At 57.3% G+C, this 17,004-nt stretch overlaps 2 protein-coding genes across 3 annotated transcripts; one reads left to right on the top strand and one right to left on the bottom strand.

Annotated features, from left to right (window-relative positions):
* Positions 1–1,022: 1,022 nt before the first annotated feature.
* On the bottom strand, positions 1,023–12,110 carry LOC111161823 (solute carrier family 25 member 23). 2 transcript variants are annotated; one of them, XM_022525811.1, is made up of 11 exons: positions 11,847–12,110; positions 10,593–10,719; positions 9,921–10,008; positions 9,506–9,617; positions 8,291–8,449; positions 8,051–8,203; positions 7,773–7,880; positions 6,644–6,811; positions 3,698–3,848; positions 2,520–2,700; positions 1,023–2,253 (listed from the first exon to the last, which is right to left on the bottom strand). In XM_022525811.1, the coding sequence occupies exons 1-11, from the start codon at positions 12,000–12,002 to the stop codon at positions 1,884–1,886; spliced, it is 1,773 nt and encodes a 590-aa protein (XP_022381519.1). In that variant the 5' UTR covers positions 12,003–12,110; the 3' UTR covers positions 1,023–1,883. The 2 variants fall into 2 exon arrangements, with proteins under 2 accessions (XP_022381519.1, XP_022381520.1); XM_022525812.1 differs by having other exon boundaries at positions 1,023–2,700.
* A 2,783-nt stretch (positions 12,111–14,893) lies between these two features.
* On the top strand, positions 14,894–16,792 carry LOC111161767 (crumbs 3, cell polarity complex component). The gene is made up of 4 exons (XM_022525700.1): positions 14,894–15,085; positions 15,824–15,897; positions 16,102–16,245; positions 16,593–16,792. The coding sequence occupies exons 1-4, from the start codon at positions 15,004–15,006 to the stop codon at positions 16,662–16,664; spliced, it is 372 nt and encodes a 123-aa protein (XP_022381408.1). The 5' UTR covers positions 14,894–15,003; the 3' UTR covers positions 16,665–16,792.
* Positions 16,793–17,004: the final 212 nt, after the last annotated feature.

The raw sequence follows: 17,004 nt of genomic DNA, 5'->3' as shown, positions 1-17,004 counted from the left end.
GAACTGGCAGACAATAAATTCCTGTTGTTTTTATTCACCATAGCCAAAGGTGGAAGCAAGCCAAGTGTCCCTCCATGGGTAAATGAATAAACAAAATATGGTCCATCCACACCCTAGAATATTATTCAGCCTTAAAAAGGGAGGACATCCTGATAACTGCCATGACGTGGAGGGACCCCCAGGGACACTGGGTCCAGCGAGAGGAGCCAGACCCAGAAGGACCCATCCCGCAGGACCCCACTCCCAGGAGGGCCTAGAGGAGTCCCGTCCACACAGACAGAGAGGAGACAGTGGGAGCCAGGGCTGGGACAGGGGGTGGGGAGTCCATGCTTCATGGGGACAGAGTCTCCGTTTGGGGAGATGGAAAGTTCTGGAGACGGAGGGTGGGGGTGGTTCCAAGACAATGTGATTGTGCTTCGTGCTGCTTAGAGATGGTTAAGATGGTGTATTTTATGTGCTGTCTGGTTTACCACAATAAAAAAACGTATCAATCTAAAAACTGTGCCATTTTAAGCCCCCAGTTTGTGGTAATTTGTTACAGCGGCCCTGGGAAACATAAAAAGGGCGCATGAAGGTGGGCTTTTCCCTGCCCCCCGTTCACAGCTATGGAAACTGAGGAAGTCATTTCCTGTTCTCCTGCAGCTGTGTGCGACAGAGGCTGGCCCATGTCCCTTCCCTGGGGGGTAGTTTGAGGTGGTCCCACGTTGACCCACCCCCTTTCAGGAAAAACCACAAGGAAAGAGCTTAGAACGTGTATTCCTTTTGTTCTTTTCCTTTGAAATAACACACGCAGGCAAGGAGGTGGGACATGGTGTAGGTGGGGGTGGGGTGGGTGGAAGCCATAAGGGGGGGTCCTCCAGCCTCCCCAAACAACCCAGTTGCTCTTTTGTAGTCCTTTCCTGGGGTTCCCCAAGGACTTGGGAGGAGGGACAGGAGGGGTCCCCCAATTATGCTACACTCAAAACCCAACTATAAAGTGCAGAATGTACAGGGTCCTGGGGGGGGGCGGTGCGGGGGGCTTGAGTTATCTGAGGGGGAGGAATGTCTGCTCCTCTCTGGTAGAAAAATAGACCTGGAGTGAGTTTGGGGGATTTGGGGATTTGTTTTGCATAACTGGATGCTTGGCTCCCTGGAAGGCTAGTCTATGTAGGCTTGCTCCCGGCTCCCAACCCTGAAGCCCGGGTAGAGGCTGGCAGTGCTGGGATGTGTTTGGGGGAGTCCCTATAATGTGTCCCCGGCCTCAGATTGTCCCCTTGACAGTCCCCAAGAGACAGCGATGGGAGGTTATCATCAGCCTAAAGGTGGGAAGGGAATGGAAGACACCGCAGTGCATTGTCAGGGGTGGGGGGCAGTTTTGCAACAGGGACCGGAGGTACAGCCATGCTGGGTGGGTGGCAGGCGTGTCCAGCCTCTGCCTAGGGCATGGGCGGGGGCATCTCCTTCCCTGGCTGCTGGCTTCTAGTCATGTCAGGACTTTGGACAAGTCCCATGGGTCTTCTGGAAGCAGGAGGCCAGGACCTAGGCTTCCAACAGGCCCCTTAGACCCTGGGCTTTGTGGCATGGGACCCTGGGCTCTGGGGTGTGTCTGGGACAGGGGCACGGGGGATCCAGGAAGCTGTCATTGGCTTATTGGGATCTATCCAGACTTGGAGTCTGAGCATTCAGGATCCAGTGCCTGGGAGGATTCTGGTCAGAATCCAGGGGTTAAGGGTCTGGGATCCAGTGCTTGGAAGGGTGTGGGGGGGTCTGCCTCCTATGGGTGAGGTTTCAGCATCCAGTGCCTGTGGTGAAGGGGTGTGGGGGTCCAACAGCCGCAGTCACCAGGACCCACTCACTCAGCCGTTGGGCTCACATTGTGGATTTAGGAGCCAGGATCCAGCCGGTCAGGGCTTGGGAATCCGAGATCCGGTGGTTGGGGGTTGAGGGTGTAGTGGTTGAAATGTAGGGAATCCAGTAGTCAAGCAGAGGGATCCGGGACTCAGTGTCAAGGTAAAGGAATTCAGGAATCCAGTAGTTGGGGTGAGGGGATCTGGGATCCAGTAGCGGGGGCCCCGGGATCTAGGCATTGCATTGTCAGGATCCGGAGGCTGAGGCTTCTTGATATCCAGAATCCAGTGGCCGAGCTTGGAGATCCAGGGCTGGAAGCATGGGGATCTGGGATCCGCCAGTGGGTCTGGGGATCTAGGACCCAGTGCTGGATCTGGGGCCTGCAGGGGCTTGGGGCTGGCTGTTTGGGTATGGTGATGTGCGCTTCTGTAGTTGGGCTGTCAGGGTCCATTAGTCAGGTTGTGGGGGATCCCGTGGTTAAGTCATGGAGGTCCAGAACCCCTTGTGTGTGTGGGCTCAGTAGCTGCGATACAGGGGTGCAGGACCCAGTGGATAAAGTGGGGGATCCTGTGATTTAGTGTGGGGAGCCCTGGGATCCACTGGCTGGGCCATCAGTCTCCAGTGCCTGGGGTGTGGGGGATGTCATGATTGAGGTGAGGGATCTGGGGTGGGTCAGGCTCTGGGTCCCTCACCTGGACGTGACCCCCAGGGCCTGCTTCATGTTCTCGTAGACCACATAGGAGATGCTCACAGCCGGGATAACCTTCATGAAGTTGGGGGCAATGCCCCGGTAGAGGCCCCACACGCCCTCCTGGGACAGGATGTGACGGAGCAGACCCAGCATGGAGAGCTGGGGGGCACCCTCGATGGAGGCTGGGGGGGGTGGGAGGCCAGGTGAGGCCAAGCGGCCCCTCTCACTTCCCCCTCCTACTCCCCAGGGCTGGGCCTGTGGCCGTTACAGCACGAGAGAGGCGGATTAGCTCAACAGCAGGACCTACTCAGAGTCAGGAGTTCTCCTGGCTCTGGAAATGGCTGCTCACATTTCACCCTGCTTCTGAGGGCCCAAGTTTGGGGACAATTAGAAACAGAGAAGGTGCATGTATGTGTGTGGTGGGAGAGGGGACAGACAGTTCCTCTGCCTGGAGCTCATTTCCCAGCCTATTCTCCCAGCTCCCCCCTCTCTACCTTCCAAACTTCATGCCAAAGCAAGCTCTTTGGGGGGCCTCCTTGGTACCCCAGTCTAAGTCTGGCTCTTCCTCTTCTCCTTCATTCAACCCTAAATCCATACTGAATCATGGAATGATTATTCAGCACCTTGCTTCCTCTCCAGCCTGTGAGCTCTTGGAGAGCGAGAACCCAGGTTTATGCACTAATACAGCCCCGGAGAAACTCACGGAACACAAATGCTAAAATTCCCAAGGAAACTCCAGAAACTGATTCAGGAGTGTGTGTGTGTGTGTGTGTTTGGGGGGAGAACCCTAAAAGAAACCTACAGAGGAAAACAATAAACCCATAGCCAGCCTGGTCCCGCCCCTTCTTACCCAGATCCTCCCTCCCCTTCCATCAGTGTAACCCAGCCTTGCAAACGTAGCTCCAGTTAGCAGCCCTCCCAGCTAAGCTTGTTAAGGGCTCTCTCCCAATACTCGCTCATCTGTTCTCCTCGCTCAGAGCAGGCAAAGGGCGCCTGTTCCAGGGTCACAGATGGGTACACTGAGGCCCAGAGAAAGGTAGGGACTTTAGTGAAGTCCATCCAAATCCAGGAGGATCCCAGCCGGGGACCCTCCCTAGCCAGGAGGAGGAGCTGGGGATGGGGAGGTGGGGCCCGAGAGGTGATGCTCTTCCCTGCCCCAGCCTCCCCCCCAGGCCTCACCTTGGGCCTGCATGCGGGTCCGGACCAGGGCCAGGGGGTAGCTGGCTATCTGGCCACAGGTGCTGGAGATGGTGCCACAGGCCAGGAGCACGAGGATGCCTGGGTCGGCCGAGTCGTGGCTATACTGCTGGAGCCACCGGTTCTTCAGGGTCTGGTGGGGGCGAAGAAGGGAGTGGAGTGTGGATTGGATTGGAATTGGGTAACACCATGCACAACCCTGGCTTTGGAGGCCCTGCTCACTGGCCTCTGCCCCCTCCCTGATGGCCAACACGTGCTGAGTGTCCCACAACACGATACCTGTGTCCTGTCACTCAGGCCCCACCTCAACCTTCTATGGTATATGTGATGATGCCCCCCACGCCCACTGTCCGTGCCCTTGTCCCTGGAAGCTGGAATATGGTACCTCACATAGCAAAAAGGACTTTGCCGATGCGATTAAGTTAAGGACCTTGAGATGGGGCACAATCCTAGAATATCAGGTAGGTCCAATGTCATCATAAGCCTCCTTATAAGAGAGGAGAGGGGATAGTAGAAGCAGAGGTGGGGAACAGGTTGGAAGACACTGCGGAGTTGGCTCTGAAGATGGACGACGGGCCCACCGGCCAAGGAAAATGGGCAGCTGCTAGAGAAGGGGACAGACGAGGCAACAGTGTCTGCCCTGCAGCCTCCAGAAGAAAGGCAACCCTGTCAACATCTTCATCGTAGCCCGGTGAGCCCCATCTCGGACCTCTGGCTTTCAACACTATGTGATAGTGAACGTGTGCTCTTTTAAACTCCTAAGGTTGTGGCAATTCATTATAGCAGCCGTAGGAAGCTAACAGGCTCTCCAGTGTGGACGTGCCGTCTGCATTCCATTCCACTCACATTGGCGGACTCCCAACTGCCAGCAGCCACAGTTCTGCCCGAGGACTCCTGCTGGACCCAGGTGACACTGCTCTGAGCACCCAGGAATGGGCAGGAAGTGCTGGGAAACGAGCACCCCCCTGTCCTCAGCAGCAAGGATTGGACAGCTGTCTTGGTGTATCAATGCCCCTGCTCCCTAGTGTCCCTGGTGGGGCGTGTTCTCTGCTGCCTCCAGAGGCGTGAGCGCCCCCCACTGGGAGCAGGATTGATCTCCACCTGCCCACATGTTAACTTGCTTGATAACATGCCCTTAAGGGTTCGACGAGGGCATCCCTGCAAAAGATACGATGGAGTCCTAACACCAAGCCGGGAGTGGTGTGTGTGGCTTTTCAGGTAGCCAGCCCCTTATGAAGCCTCTTGGGGAGGATCTTCTTTCTTGCTCTGGGGCTGGGATGGCTCTGAGGTTTCATGTCCTATGTCACTTCTAACCCCTTGGTAATTGCTGCCCTGAAGTGTGTGGAGAGGGACTCAGGGCTGGGATAGATCAGTGAAGTCCAGGCTGGGCAAGGAGTGGGTGCCTGGGAAGCAAGCGTTTGCCGTTACTGCCTTTGCGATTTTAATAGCCTTCTTTGGAGCAGGATTTGCCAAAGAGATGTTGAGCGAGTGTTTAAGAGTTGTTGAAAAGAAGTTCTAATGAATGCATAGGTATGGTCATCACTGGGCCAAAAAAAAAAAAAAAAAAAAGCGCGACAAAACCCCCCCAAAACAAAAAAAAAAAAAACAGTGAAATCACTTTTCTGCAGACTTCTCAGAACCTTTAAGGGACTAACATAGGTTTTGAAACTCCAAGAGGGCACAGGGTGTCTTAAACCACTTAGACCTCCCAGCTCCCTTTTTGGGTGAAGAATGGATCAAGCAAAGTTACGTCTAATTTCTGCGCTCAGCCCCCCAGTGGCTGCGTCTTGCACCCTGGAAAAAACAGCCACATCACCAACTTCCTGCTGACTCCGGTTCCTGTGCTCCTGGCCCCCTCTGCCTGGTTCACACGCCCTCGCTCACTACCTCTCAGAGGCCTGCCTCGACGCCCTCCTGCCCACTGTTACTTTCAATTACACATCCTGTTTTATCCTCTTCTGAGAACTTAGCAGGATCTGAAACTACTTGTTGGCCCGAGAACTGAGTTCCTTGCTCATTGGAGTGGGTGCCCCAGGAGAGCGAGGACTGCATTTTTATGTAACGCTTCCCAGTACCTTGGGACGCTCAGTAAATTGTTGCTGAGTGAGCGAGTGAATGAACGAGTGGTGGCCTTGTCTCGTGGGGCTGCCTGGGTGCTGGCAGATGGGCAAGTCAGGGATGGATGGCAGGTGTGCAGTGTTGGAGGCGAGGCCCGGCGTGAAATAAAAATGTGCAGGGTCCCTCGTCTAAAAACGATTAGGGATTTCAGGATCGCAACAGCAGGGCATCAAACCAAGAGCCGGGCCCTCTGAGGACGGGGCCCTTGGTGACTGCACTGGCCCCTGGCCTGCGAAGCTAGCTCTCTCCTGGACACAGAGACTTTGGGGGATGCCTGGGGACATGTGGGGCTGTGCTACTTGGAAGAACCTGGTGATCCCACCAGGAGAAGAGAAAAATCAAGACCCATGGAAGACATCATGCCCTCCCCACCCCCCACCCCGGTCTCAGCCCCAACTCCTGCCTCTCTTGATCACAGATGGGGGCCACGGAGTGTGGTTTCTAGGAAATGGGCAGTCCCTGAAGAAGACATCGGCTGGGTCCAGTACATGCTCTGGGGAGACAGGGATTTCTGAAGCTCACGTTCGCTTTCTCCCACGATTGTGTGAGCTATGGTAGGCCCTGACCTTGTCCAGGCCTGAGGCCCAGCAAGGCTGAACTGTCCACGGAAGTGGGAAGAATTCACGCAACAATAAAGGTGAAAAGTTGGGGAGGCAGACAGCCAAAGAGGTTCCCCAGAATCCCAAGGCCCGTGGCGCTTCTCCATCCCAGCTATGGCCATTCACTGAGTCAGCCCTAGGGGAAAGGGGCGTCCTGTGGGCAAATCCCAGAGGGGAGAGAAAAGGAGGGAGGCATGGGCCGCCCACAGACCTCATAGACGGCCAGGTCGATGCCGGCGTACGGGATGATGCCGAGCACGTTGGGCAGGTAGCCGCGATACAGGGCGCGGGGCCCCTCCCGCTCCAGGATCTGCCTTGCACAGTCCAGCAGCCCCTTGTACTGGCCCGTCCGGCGCAAAGTCAGCCGCGTCTTCAGCACCTGGGGAGGACCCCAGTTATCCCTGGGCAAAGTGCTTCCAGAAACACCACACCCAGGAGTGAAGACGCCTCAGAACAGCTGCTCCCAGGAGGCTCTAACCTGACAGCAACTGAATTTAACACACCACTTTCTCTAGAATCTTCTGCCATCCCCAAATCTCTATACCTAGAAATGGTTACATCTCTCAGTGTTGCATATGGTGGCCACCGCTGTCTCTCAATATCTTGTTCCCTTCCTCCCCCTTAATGATAGAAACTGTAATTTTCAGCAAGGACCCAGCCCCTCAAAATAAAGACTACGTTTCTCATTTTCCCTAGATATATGACCAGGTGACTAAGTCTTGGCCAATGAAACAGCAGGAGAACAGGTATGTGTGACTCTCAGAAAGTATCTTTAAAGGCAGGGAGGTGTTCCTTCCTTCGTCTATTCTTCCTTATTGACTGGAATAGGGATGTGATGACTGAAGCACACACAGCCATTTTGGTCCATGAGGTGGGTGCCGTATTCTGAAGTGCTAGAACAAGATAGAGGGCAGGAACCTTGGTCTCTAACACTTGGAAGCCACCATACCGGTCCTGAACTGCCTACCTTAGACTTCATCTATGTGATTTGAGTTTTCCATCAGAATCCCGACACACTGCACAACCTGAAACCTGAAATGATTCCCTGGGAACAAATAGCCTGGAAATCCATATCCTTAGAAGAGGCATGTCTGTAAACAGCTGGCCTCCACAGTTGCTGCCTAAATCATTAGGATCAGTACCGCCATCCCCATAAGTCACATTTCAAATTGCAATGCCCACAGAGACTACACATGAGACAGCATTTCTCTAAGGAGCCACAGTCCAAGTCAGGGAGAGGCAAAGTTACAATCCCAATGCCCATCACAGCATGGAGTGACATGGTTATTGCAAGCCCCCACCCTGCAATGTGGCCCTGGCCAGAGTCCCCCTCTTCTCACCTCCAAGGGGTAAATGATGGTTTGGGCCGTGGCGCCAGCTAGGGAGCCAGCCACAAAGCGCTCCTGCACGTGCAGTGTCTCCTGCTGCCCCCGAATGGCCCGCTTGATCTGAAAGTGAGTGACACAGAGGTGGGCAGGACCTCAGGTCCCCCTGCTGGGGACACCTCCCAGGGGAGCAGATGCCCACTCCTGGGGTCCTGCAGACAACCCCCCATGCACCCCCAAGCCAATCCTACCAGCCCTCACGGCCAGCTCACATCTCCCACACCTGCCCCCACCTGCTCATAGGCCATAAACTTGATCGCCGACTCAGGTGCAATCTTGAGCACGTTAATCCCATTGCCACGCCACAGGGAACGCATGCCCCCCTCTTGGATCATGCTTTTGAGGCCCCCCAGGATGTTTAACTTGTTGGTCTTGGAGGCGTGGACCTGCATGGGGAAGATAAGGTAGCTTTGGGGGTCCCCTTCCGGGGCCGAGGCCTGGGAGAGGGAGTGGATCTTTCCAGGGCCCCTCACCTGCATGAAGACCTTGAGGCGATCCAGAGGGGCCGTGCCTGTCCGCGACACAGCCCCTGCCACCGCACCCGCCACCAGCTGCTTCCACCACATGCCAGTCAGCTTCTCCTGCTCTGAAAACTCATCAGGGACAGTCAGGCACTCACCAATGTCCAAGACCTGAGGATGCAGGGACTGGGGTGTCACATCATCATAGGGGCAGAGAGATGGGCTTCAGCCCTACACGAGAGTGTCTCCCTCATGAATCCCAGGACACCCAGAGCGTCCACCCATCAGTCTCACTTGGAGAGCCCAGGAGATCCCTCTTGGGACCCCACCAGGTCCCAGCAAAACATCCAACCTGACTCCCATGTAGGATCCCAGTATTCCTCCTGGGCACCTCTGCCAAATCCCAGAGAAGCCTACTCAAGCATCTACCATATAAAGATCCCTTCCAGAGCCGATCAGTACTCTGAAGGATTGTACCCAAGGATCTCCTGCAGAAGGATTCCAGAAGATCCCTCCAGGGTCACACAAGATCCTACCAGGGACTTGCCTCATAAGGAGGCCAGTGGATCCCTCCCAGGACCCCCGCAGATCCCACAGGGAAGCTGCCCCCAGGGATCATCCCTCCCCTAGGATCTACCTATAGACCTCCCAACCAAGTCACTCACGGATCCCCAGGGTGGGAATGTCTGGATCTCCCAGGAGGATCTTGGCAGATCCCATAGGTGGATTCCCTCCCGGATGCCATCAGATCCCACTGGAAGCATTATTCAGAAATTCCCACCCAGAAGCGGGGGATTTAGAGCACCTTCTCCCCTAACTTCCAGTGAATCTCCTTGGATCTTCCAAAGAAGGTGGATTTCTAATGAGTCCCTTCAGCAGCAGACCATTTACCAAGACAAAAAGAAGCCTGCAGAAGGGGAGCTATGGGTGGAGGCTGGAGGCTGGGTGCCCCATCTGGTGAGATCCTCCTTCCCTGTGCTCCTACCTCCCAAGTCTGCCCCTGGCACCCCGAAGTCGGGTCTGAAGGGCTCCAGCCAGATCAGAGACCTCCCCCAGTGGGTCCTCAGTGCCCTGAGCCCTACTCAGAGGAAGAGAGGACTAGAGTCTCCTCCCTTGGCTGTTCCCAGTGCCTCTTCCTTCTCAAGACTCCTGACCCAGCCCCCTCCATGCCTGGAGAAACCAGAGCAGGGCCCAGCCACCACGCTAGGAAAGCAGCCCCCACCTCACCGTAGAATGCTTCCAGAAATAGACCACATCCTCCACATTCTCCAGCGAATGCAACAGGAAGTGGTCGCGCCATTCCTGCCAGTCGATGGTCATCGTGCCGTCACGGTCCATGCTGGGGGTGTAGGGCAAGGTGGGGACAGAATCAGTTCTGGGGCTGGGCAGCGGGTGCTGGAATGAGGTTCAGTTGGTCTGGGGGAGACTGACGTCCTCTGTGCTGAGAGCACACCATTTTACAAAGGGGAAAACTGAGGCTCGCTCCGAGAAGTGAAGCATCCCGCCCAGGATTTGCCTGACTCCCAAGCCCACCTCTTAGCTCCACCTGCCCTGGGATTAGGTCTGGGGCCTAGAGACTCAAGGTGGCCAAGGGGTCCTGGGTACCTGAGTTACCTGGGATTAGGGACCCCCACCTATTCACCTGTGCAGAATTTTCTCGGCTTGCTCCAGCGAGATGGAAATGCCTAGAGCCTGGAAACTCTGCTGGATCTCAGATACATCAATATGACCTGGGGAGGGGGCCAGAAAAGGGTGTGTGTGTGGGGACCCCGGAGCCCAGGTGCAGTACAGCTCAGAACGGGGATGGGCTAGGAAGACCAGGGGATCCAGGAACCCAGGATGAGATTTGCAGCTGGGTTGGTGGTGGGTGTGGGGGTGTGTCACTGACCCAGTGGCATCAGAGAGGTGGGACTGGGCAATGTTGGGGGGGTGGGTTCCTCTGTTCCGTGAATGAATGAAAAAATGAATCCAGGGATAATTATGGGGATCTTGATGCCATAGGGAATTGAGAGGCAATATTAGGGACCCAGAAGAGGCTATGGGGGAGTGTCTATGCCTCTTAGGGAATCCAGAAATAATATGGGGCATCTCTGTCCCTTAGAAACTTCAGGGTAATAATAGGGGTCGCATCCCAGAAGGGAAAAGTAGGTGGGATGGGCCCACGGGCCCAACCACCTAGCTGGGGGGTGAGGAGAGCTCCCAAAATAGCCTGTGAGTCATCAGGGAGAAGTGGCCCTCCTCCCTCCTCCTAGCGCTGCCAGTTCTAACCCCATTGGTGTCTCCAGGGCCCCCGCAGCCTCTCCCTGGGCCTTACCATCCTGATTCCGGTCCAGACTGTGGAAGAGAAGCAGCAGACGCTGTTCCCGCTCCTGTAGGTAGCGGGAAAACTCCTCCAGGTCCAGCCCACCACCTGGGTCAGTGTCACCCTCGGGGGAGATGCCCTGGCAGGGGGGAAGGGACAAGGAGCTCCAGGAGGCCGCTACCCATCTGCAGGGGGCATGACAAGTTTAGGGTCCAGGAACTCAGAGCCGCCAGCACCTAAAGGACAGGAGCAGGGGAAGTCACCCCTCCATCTGCCAGCTCACTTCTCAGCAAAATGCCCAAGGCCACAGTAGGTCTGCGAGATGGAAAGCAGTTGTCCAGTTTTCCTGGCAAGCAAACTGAGGCTCTCCAAGGTCGAGTAACTTTTTCAAGGTTACAGAACTGGGAGGTGGTAGGTAGCCTTGGGCTCTTGTCTCTGAAAGCCTGTCCTCCCAGTTGCCTCTTAAAAAACAAAACAAAACAAAACAAAACAAAACCCCGTCCATATGGCAGTTTCAGGAGCTCCTGTTAGGGACAGGTCTGGGCAACATGGGGGCAATGAGAGTTCCAAGCTAAGCACCCAACGGGCCTCTGGAGGTTGTCCTGGAGGTCTCAGGGTGCTGCAGAGACACTCCAGTGGCATCTGGAGCTAGAGGTGTAAAGGAGACCTGCACAGGCCTAGGGGAGGACTCCTGCTTTGCTACATCCCCTGCTGAGGGTGGCCTCGGTCGGGATTGGGCTCTGGGCTGGGGTAGCCTGGGGCATTAAGCCAGGCCCGGGAAAGGGCCGCCAGGGAAATGTAAACACAGAGAGGCTGGGGCAGCTGGCTGGGAGGGCAGTGGGTGCCCAGAGGAGCGGAGGGAGGATGGGAAAGGGTGTGTCTCCTGAGGCGGGGAGCAGGGTATGTCTTGGATGGGCAAAGAGTTCAGAGGAGGGTGTGTCCCGGGCAGTGGGCAGGAGAGCGGACCCGCTCCTTTCACAGGCAAGACATCCCCTACCCTCGAGGCACCGGCGAAGGGGGTGGGGACCGGGTGTTGGCAGCTGAACTCCAGGCCTGGGGCCTCCATGGCTCTGTCTTGGGAGCGCCCGTTAGGCCCAGACACGCAGGGCAGGGGGAAGGAGAGAGAGATGCCCAGGCTGGGCACCCGCACTGGAGCGCAGCCACAGGCAGTCGCTGGCCGCTGCAGCGCTCCATTCAGGGGCTCGGGTTACCGGCGCCGGCGGGGCCGGAGCGCCGCGCGCCAGGCTGGGGTCCCGGCGGGGGTACCTGTTGGGTGTCAGGGTCCGGGTCGCCCCCGCCCAGCCGGGCCAGTCCCTGGCGCAACTCGCGCACGTCCACGCGGCCATCCTTGTTACTATCCAGCTCCTCGAAGAGGCGACCCCAGCGCTGCCGCCGCTCCGCATCGCTCGGGCCCCCCCGCATGGCGCCCTCCCGGTGGGGGGGGGGGGGGGGGGCCCTGCCGGGGGCGGCTCCGCGGGGGCTTCGCGGCCCCCCCCCCCCCCCGGGGCCCCGCAGGGCCGGCTCCGCGGCCACTGCCACCGCAGCCTCCGCACCGCCCGCCGGGCTCTGGCACTTGCAGGAGGCGGCGACTGCTAGCGGTTGCCGCCCGAGCCAGAACTTGCGTCTCCTCCCCCGATCCGCTCGGGGGGAGGGGGCCGGAGGCGGAGCTGCGGGTGTGGGGCGGAATGCCGGGTGATGCTCTGGTAGTGCACGGGAAGCACCAGGGTTCATTCTGGGGAGAGGGGCTAGAGAGATCAGTGGTCTCAATTCTGCTCTCAGAGTTCCGCCTTGCGTGCCTCAGTTTACCCTCTGTCCAAGGGGGCGCAGTCGAGAGTTTTCAGATTTGGTTTCGTAATCCGTTTCCATTTGACCTCCTTCCCCTACTATTCCTCTTTAGGCACTAAGTTTCTCTTTTTCCCCAGACATACTGAAGAACCAACCCTACGCCACCCAGCCCTCCATCCGCCCGCGCGCTCTTTTCACATTCCCCACTCGGCCACTGAAACAGAAAATCAAGAAGCGCTGCTTGCGCCCTGAAACATCCCGCCCGCGAGCCTTCCTTTTCGGTCGCACTCAGACAGGGAAACGCAAGATCAACATGCGGCGCGGCTGCAAAGTCGGTTTTCTATTGGCCAGAGCTGCCCGAGCTGCGCCCGCCCACCCCACGTGGGCGGGGCTTCCGCGCCGGTACCCTGCTGCCTCGGGCCCCTGCAGCTTCAGGCGTGCTGGGCAGTCTTAAAGAGGCCGCGGCCGGATTCGGTTGCCGTGCCGACTGCTCTCTCCAGACCAACCTGGGGATCTCAGTGTCCCAGGCATCTCAGTGTCCCAGGCGCGAGTGCGGATGAGGACCGGGAAGCCGAGCACTGGAGGCTGGCCACCAGCCTGCGGCGCTCGCTGCACCTGCCGAAAGTCCCTCCCACTGCTTTCGGGCGCAGTTTCTCGAGTCACCATTAGGAGGAGGGGCGGCCAGACCACTTGGCGAAAAATAATAATAACTAACATTGATTCACGGCATTGCACAGTCCAGGCCTTTTACTCACGCCTCGAATCATCCTCGCCAAAACCTTATAAGATGGGTGGGACTGGCTTTCCCACTTCACAGAAGAGGAAACAGAAGGTTAAACTGCTCTACCCAGGCCACATGCCCAGTGAGTGGCAAAGCGGGGATTTAAACAGACCTGGAATTAACCAGACCCATCGCGCTATACTCTAAAAGTGATTCATTTCCCTTTAACCATTGCTCTTCACCCTAGAGTTCCCAGGGGGGTGGAGGTCTTACTATCACCGTCCTTTATCGAAAAGCACAGCCATGAGGGCAAGCTTACTTTTGCCCAGACAGGTGTGCTCAGACACACCTGTGAGTCCCAGACCAACGGCCTCTTAGAGAGGGCCTGATGTCCAAAGGTCAGAGTGTCCTCTTGGAGGTCCCCTCACAGATGTTTTCTTCATAGATGGTCCTTGCAGCCGCCCCCAACATGGGGAATACAGATGTTTTCCCAGAGAAATGTCCCAAATAGGTGTTTTCTCACAGACACGTCCCTGAGAGGTGGGCCTCCACACACATGAGCCTCTGTCCTGCTGCCCCCCAACCCCCGTGAAGCTCCCATAGGCTGCAAAATGAATGTGCCTCATGCAGATGTTCTCAGTTCTTTTTTTTTTTTTTAATTTGATCTAAATTCCCTGCAGAGGTTCTTCATACGAGGCTATATCCTTCATCTCACAGGTACGTTTCTCAAAAGAAATCCACCCAGGAATGCATTATACAGCTCACTTCCACCTGCCCCCCCCCACACCACCACATAGGTATGTTGCAGTTAATTGTACACCTGTATGGGTATGTTTCCATATACCTGGGTCCTATAAGATGTTCTAAAATGTTGGTGTGTCTCTTACGGGTCTTTCCAATACATTTCCACACAGGACTTCCTCATACAAGTGTTGTCCATTTCATGTGCAAGCCACGCAGGTGCGTTTGCAAAGCAAAGGTATCCTACACCAGAGTGCCCCATCAGGTGTTTCTTATAATGCAGGTGTGTTCTATACAGCTGTTTTCCGTGCAGGTGTGCTTGCACTCAGCTATATGCCAAATAGAGGCGATTCAATGCAGATGTCTCCCATAGGTGTTCTTCCATATCCACGCACATGTCCTCTATGCAGGTTGGCTCCCGGGCAGGTATGTACCGCACAGGTGTGTTTTTGTTAGGGGCCACCCATTCGGATCCGTCGCAGGCATGCCCCATGCCCCCGTGTCTCCACGCCGGGTTTATCTCCACCCTTGTGCGATCCTACAGATGCGACTGCAATGTCGGTGGGAGGTCTCTCTTACCCCTGCGCGCTTTCGTCCCTTTTTACTCTTCGGTGTTATGGAATAGGGTTCCGTTACAGGTGCGTTCCTGGCGCGGTCCCACCCCCGTTTGGCTCCGCCCTCTCGCTTAGGCTCAGGTGCACAAGCCGGAAGTGCGCTCCCCTCCCAGGTGAGTGACTAAACTTTCCGGGTCACGTGAGCGGGCGGAGCTGGAGGAGTGCGAGTTACCGACGGACGCACCGAGGGTTCGAGCCAGGGACCCGGACAGGGAACCTGAGCAAGGTCGAGGACGCCTGGGCCCGGTGGGGAGGTAGGACGCACGGCTTGGCCTGCCACCCCTTCCCCCCTTCCTCTTTCCTTTCCCCAGCCCGGGAACGCGCCGCCCGGAGTTAATCTTTAATCTCTGACCTCTGGCGGCGGGGGCGGGGCGGGACTCTGGGGTGCCCTGGGCGGGTCATCCCTCCCCTGGGCCTGCGCCCGGGTCTAGCCCCTTCCCCCATACCTTTCTCTTTCTCCCGCCCCAGGTGCCGGGTCGCAGGTACCCCCGGCCTGACATGCGATAGAAGCAGCGCGCGCGAGAAGCCCGGTCCCCAGTGCCACCAGCCTGTCGCCCGGCCCATGGCGAGCCCCGGCCTGGGGCTCCTTCTGGCGCTCGGCCTGCCGCTGCTGCCGGCCCGCTGGGGCCGGGCCCGGGGGCAAAGTAGGTACCGGTGGAGGGCGCGCGGGGCTGGGCTTGGAAGCGCGGGTTACCTGGGGCTTGGAGAGGTCAAGAACGGGGGAGCGGTCGTCGGATACCTTGAGAGGAGTCTACAGGGTCGATCAGGGTAGGGGCTTCTTTGGACGATTGGAGTTGGTGTAGAAATTCTCCAGTTCCCGAGGAAGGCAGTACTAGGGCCTGGGGAGAGGAGCCTGTGTACCTCAGTCTCAGTGTGGTTGAAGTGTTTTGGGCGGACTGGGAGCCAGGAGGAGGCCTGCCTGGGCCTCTGATCCCAGGTTGACCAGACTGGCCATAGGTGTGGACCCAGCCTTTCAGTGCTTGTATTTCAGTTTCGGGAACCCCGGGGGGAGGTGTGAGTCAGACACTCCAGGGAAACGCAGGATCCACCCAGATCCTTAAGGGCCAAGGGAAGGCTGGAGTGGTGGTGGGGAGGGGGCAGGGTCTGGCTTCCAGACATCATCTGTTATAGCAGACCCCAACTCAGCGCAAACAGCAGACTCCTGTGGGCTGATTGCTCACTGCTGGGCTTTGCTGGTTTGGGGGTGGCTAGAGGGGCAGGAAGGACTGGGCCAGCCCCTGCAGGCAGGGCTCCTACAGTCTCTATCAGGACAGAAGACTCAGAAAGGCAGAGCTCTAACCGAGGGATGCCCAAGGAAGGTGCCAAGATGGGAAGGATAGATAAGGATTAATTCGTACTCTTTACCTACCCCCTCCCTACAGTGCTGGATACCCGTATAAATGAGAACGGCACCGTTACACCTGCTGAGCCAGGCTCTGGCTCTGATGGGGCCCTGGTGAGTTGGGGTTTTAGGAGGAGGGCAGCAGGGAAGTTACTCAGGCATCCCACGTGTAGCAGGTGAAGGGGCCCAGACTTCCAGAGGTGGCAGGTGCTTGGGAGGGGGAATCCCAGGTGGGGGTGGGCGATGGTGGTGGGACATTGGGAGCCCTGGATGCATCTCAGATGAGGTTGGACAGTCAACCTGTCCCCTCTCCTGCAGTCTCAGGGGGCCATCACTGCCATCATTGTGGTCTTCTCCCTCCTGGCTGCCCTGCTTCTGGCCGTGGGGCTCGTGTTGCTGGTGCGAAAACTGCGTGAAAAGCGGCAGACAGAGGGCACCTACCGGCCCAGCAGCGAGGAGCAGGTGGGTGCCCGCGTACCGCCGCCCCCCAACCTCAAGCTGCCGCCCGAGGAGCGGCTCATCTGAATGCTGGGGCCCGCTGCAGCCACCACCACTGGCCAGGACCGCCCGGTGCTCGCTCACACACAGCAGCTGCCACCAAGACAACAGCCTCTGAGGGTTCAGGAGGACTTGGGGGGCCACGGGGCACCTGCCTGGCGGGCTCGGTGAAGCATGCCACCTCTGCTTGACTCTGCCTGCAGTTGGGGATGCCGGGGCTGGGGGCCGCCTCCGCGCTTGCTGCACCATCTTCGATCGGCCTTCTGTCCTGCTGCCACACAGGCCCGACAAAGCCTCTCCTTTCCTTTCAGTTCAACCATGCAGCCGAGGCCCGGGCTCCCCAGGACTCCAAGGAGACAGTGCGGGGCTGCCTGCCCATCTAGGTCTCCTTGTCTATCCGTCTTCCTTGCTGTGTGACCTTGGGGGAAGGCAGAGCCCTCTCTGGGTAATCAGACCTACCCAGTGCTTAAGAATAGCAGGGAAGAAGGTGCTTTAAAGACTCTGTCCCTGAGGGCAAGGGAGAGAGAGTGTACTGCTCACATTTTATATACATACACACATACATACATTTGGTAGTGAGATATAGTAAAAGCTTTTTCTCTTTGAGCTGATGGGGGCAGGAGTTAGTCTAGATGGAGGGAACAAACACAGGGCTCATAGGCTGTTGAGAGATGAATCGTAAGGTTTCAAGGATCCTAGGACTAGGAGGGCTTCCTGGAAGGG

Source organism: Enhydra lutris, unplaced genomic scaffold (genome assembly GCF_002288905.1).
Source record: "Enhydra lutris kenyoni isolate GAN:26980312 unplaced genomic scaffold, ASM228890v2 scaffoldscaffold86, whole genome shotgun sequence".
Taxonomy (NCBI): domain Eukaryota; kingdom Metazoa; phylum Chordata; class Mammalia; order Carnivora; family Mustelidae; genus Enhydra; species Enhydra lutris.
The sequence above is the reverse complement of the archived record's forward strand: the minus strand, read 5'-3'. Positions and strand labels throughout refer to the sequence as shown.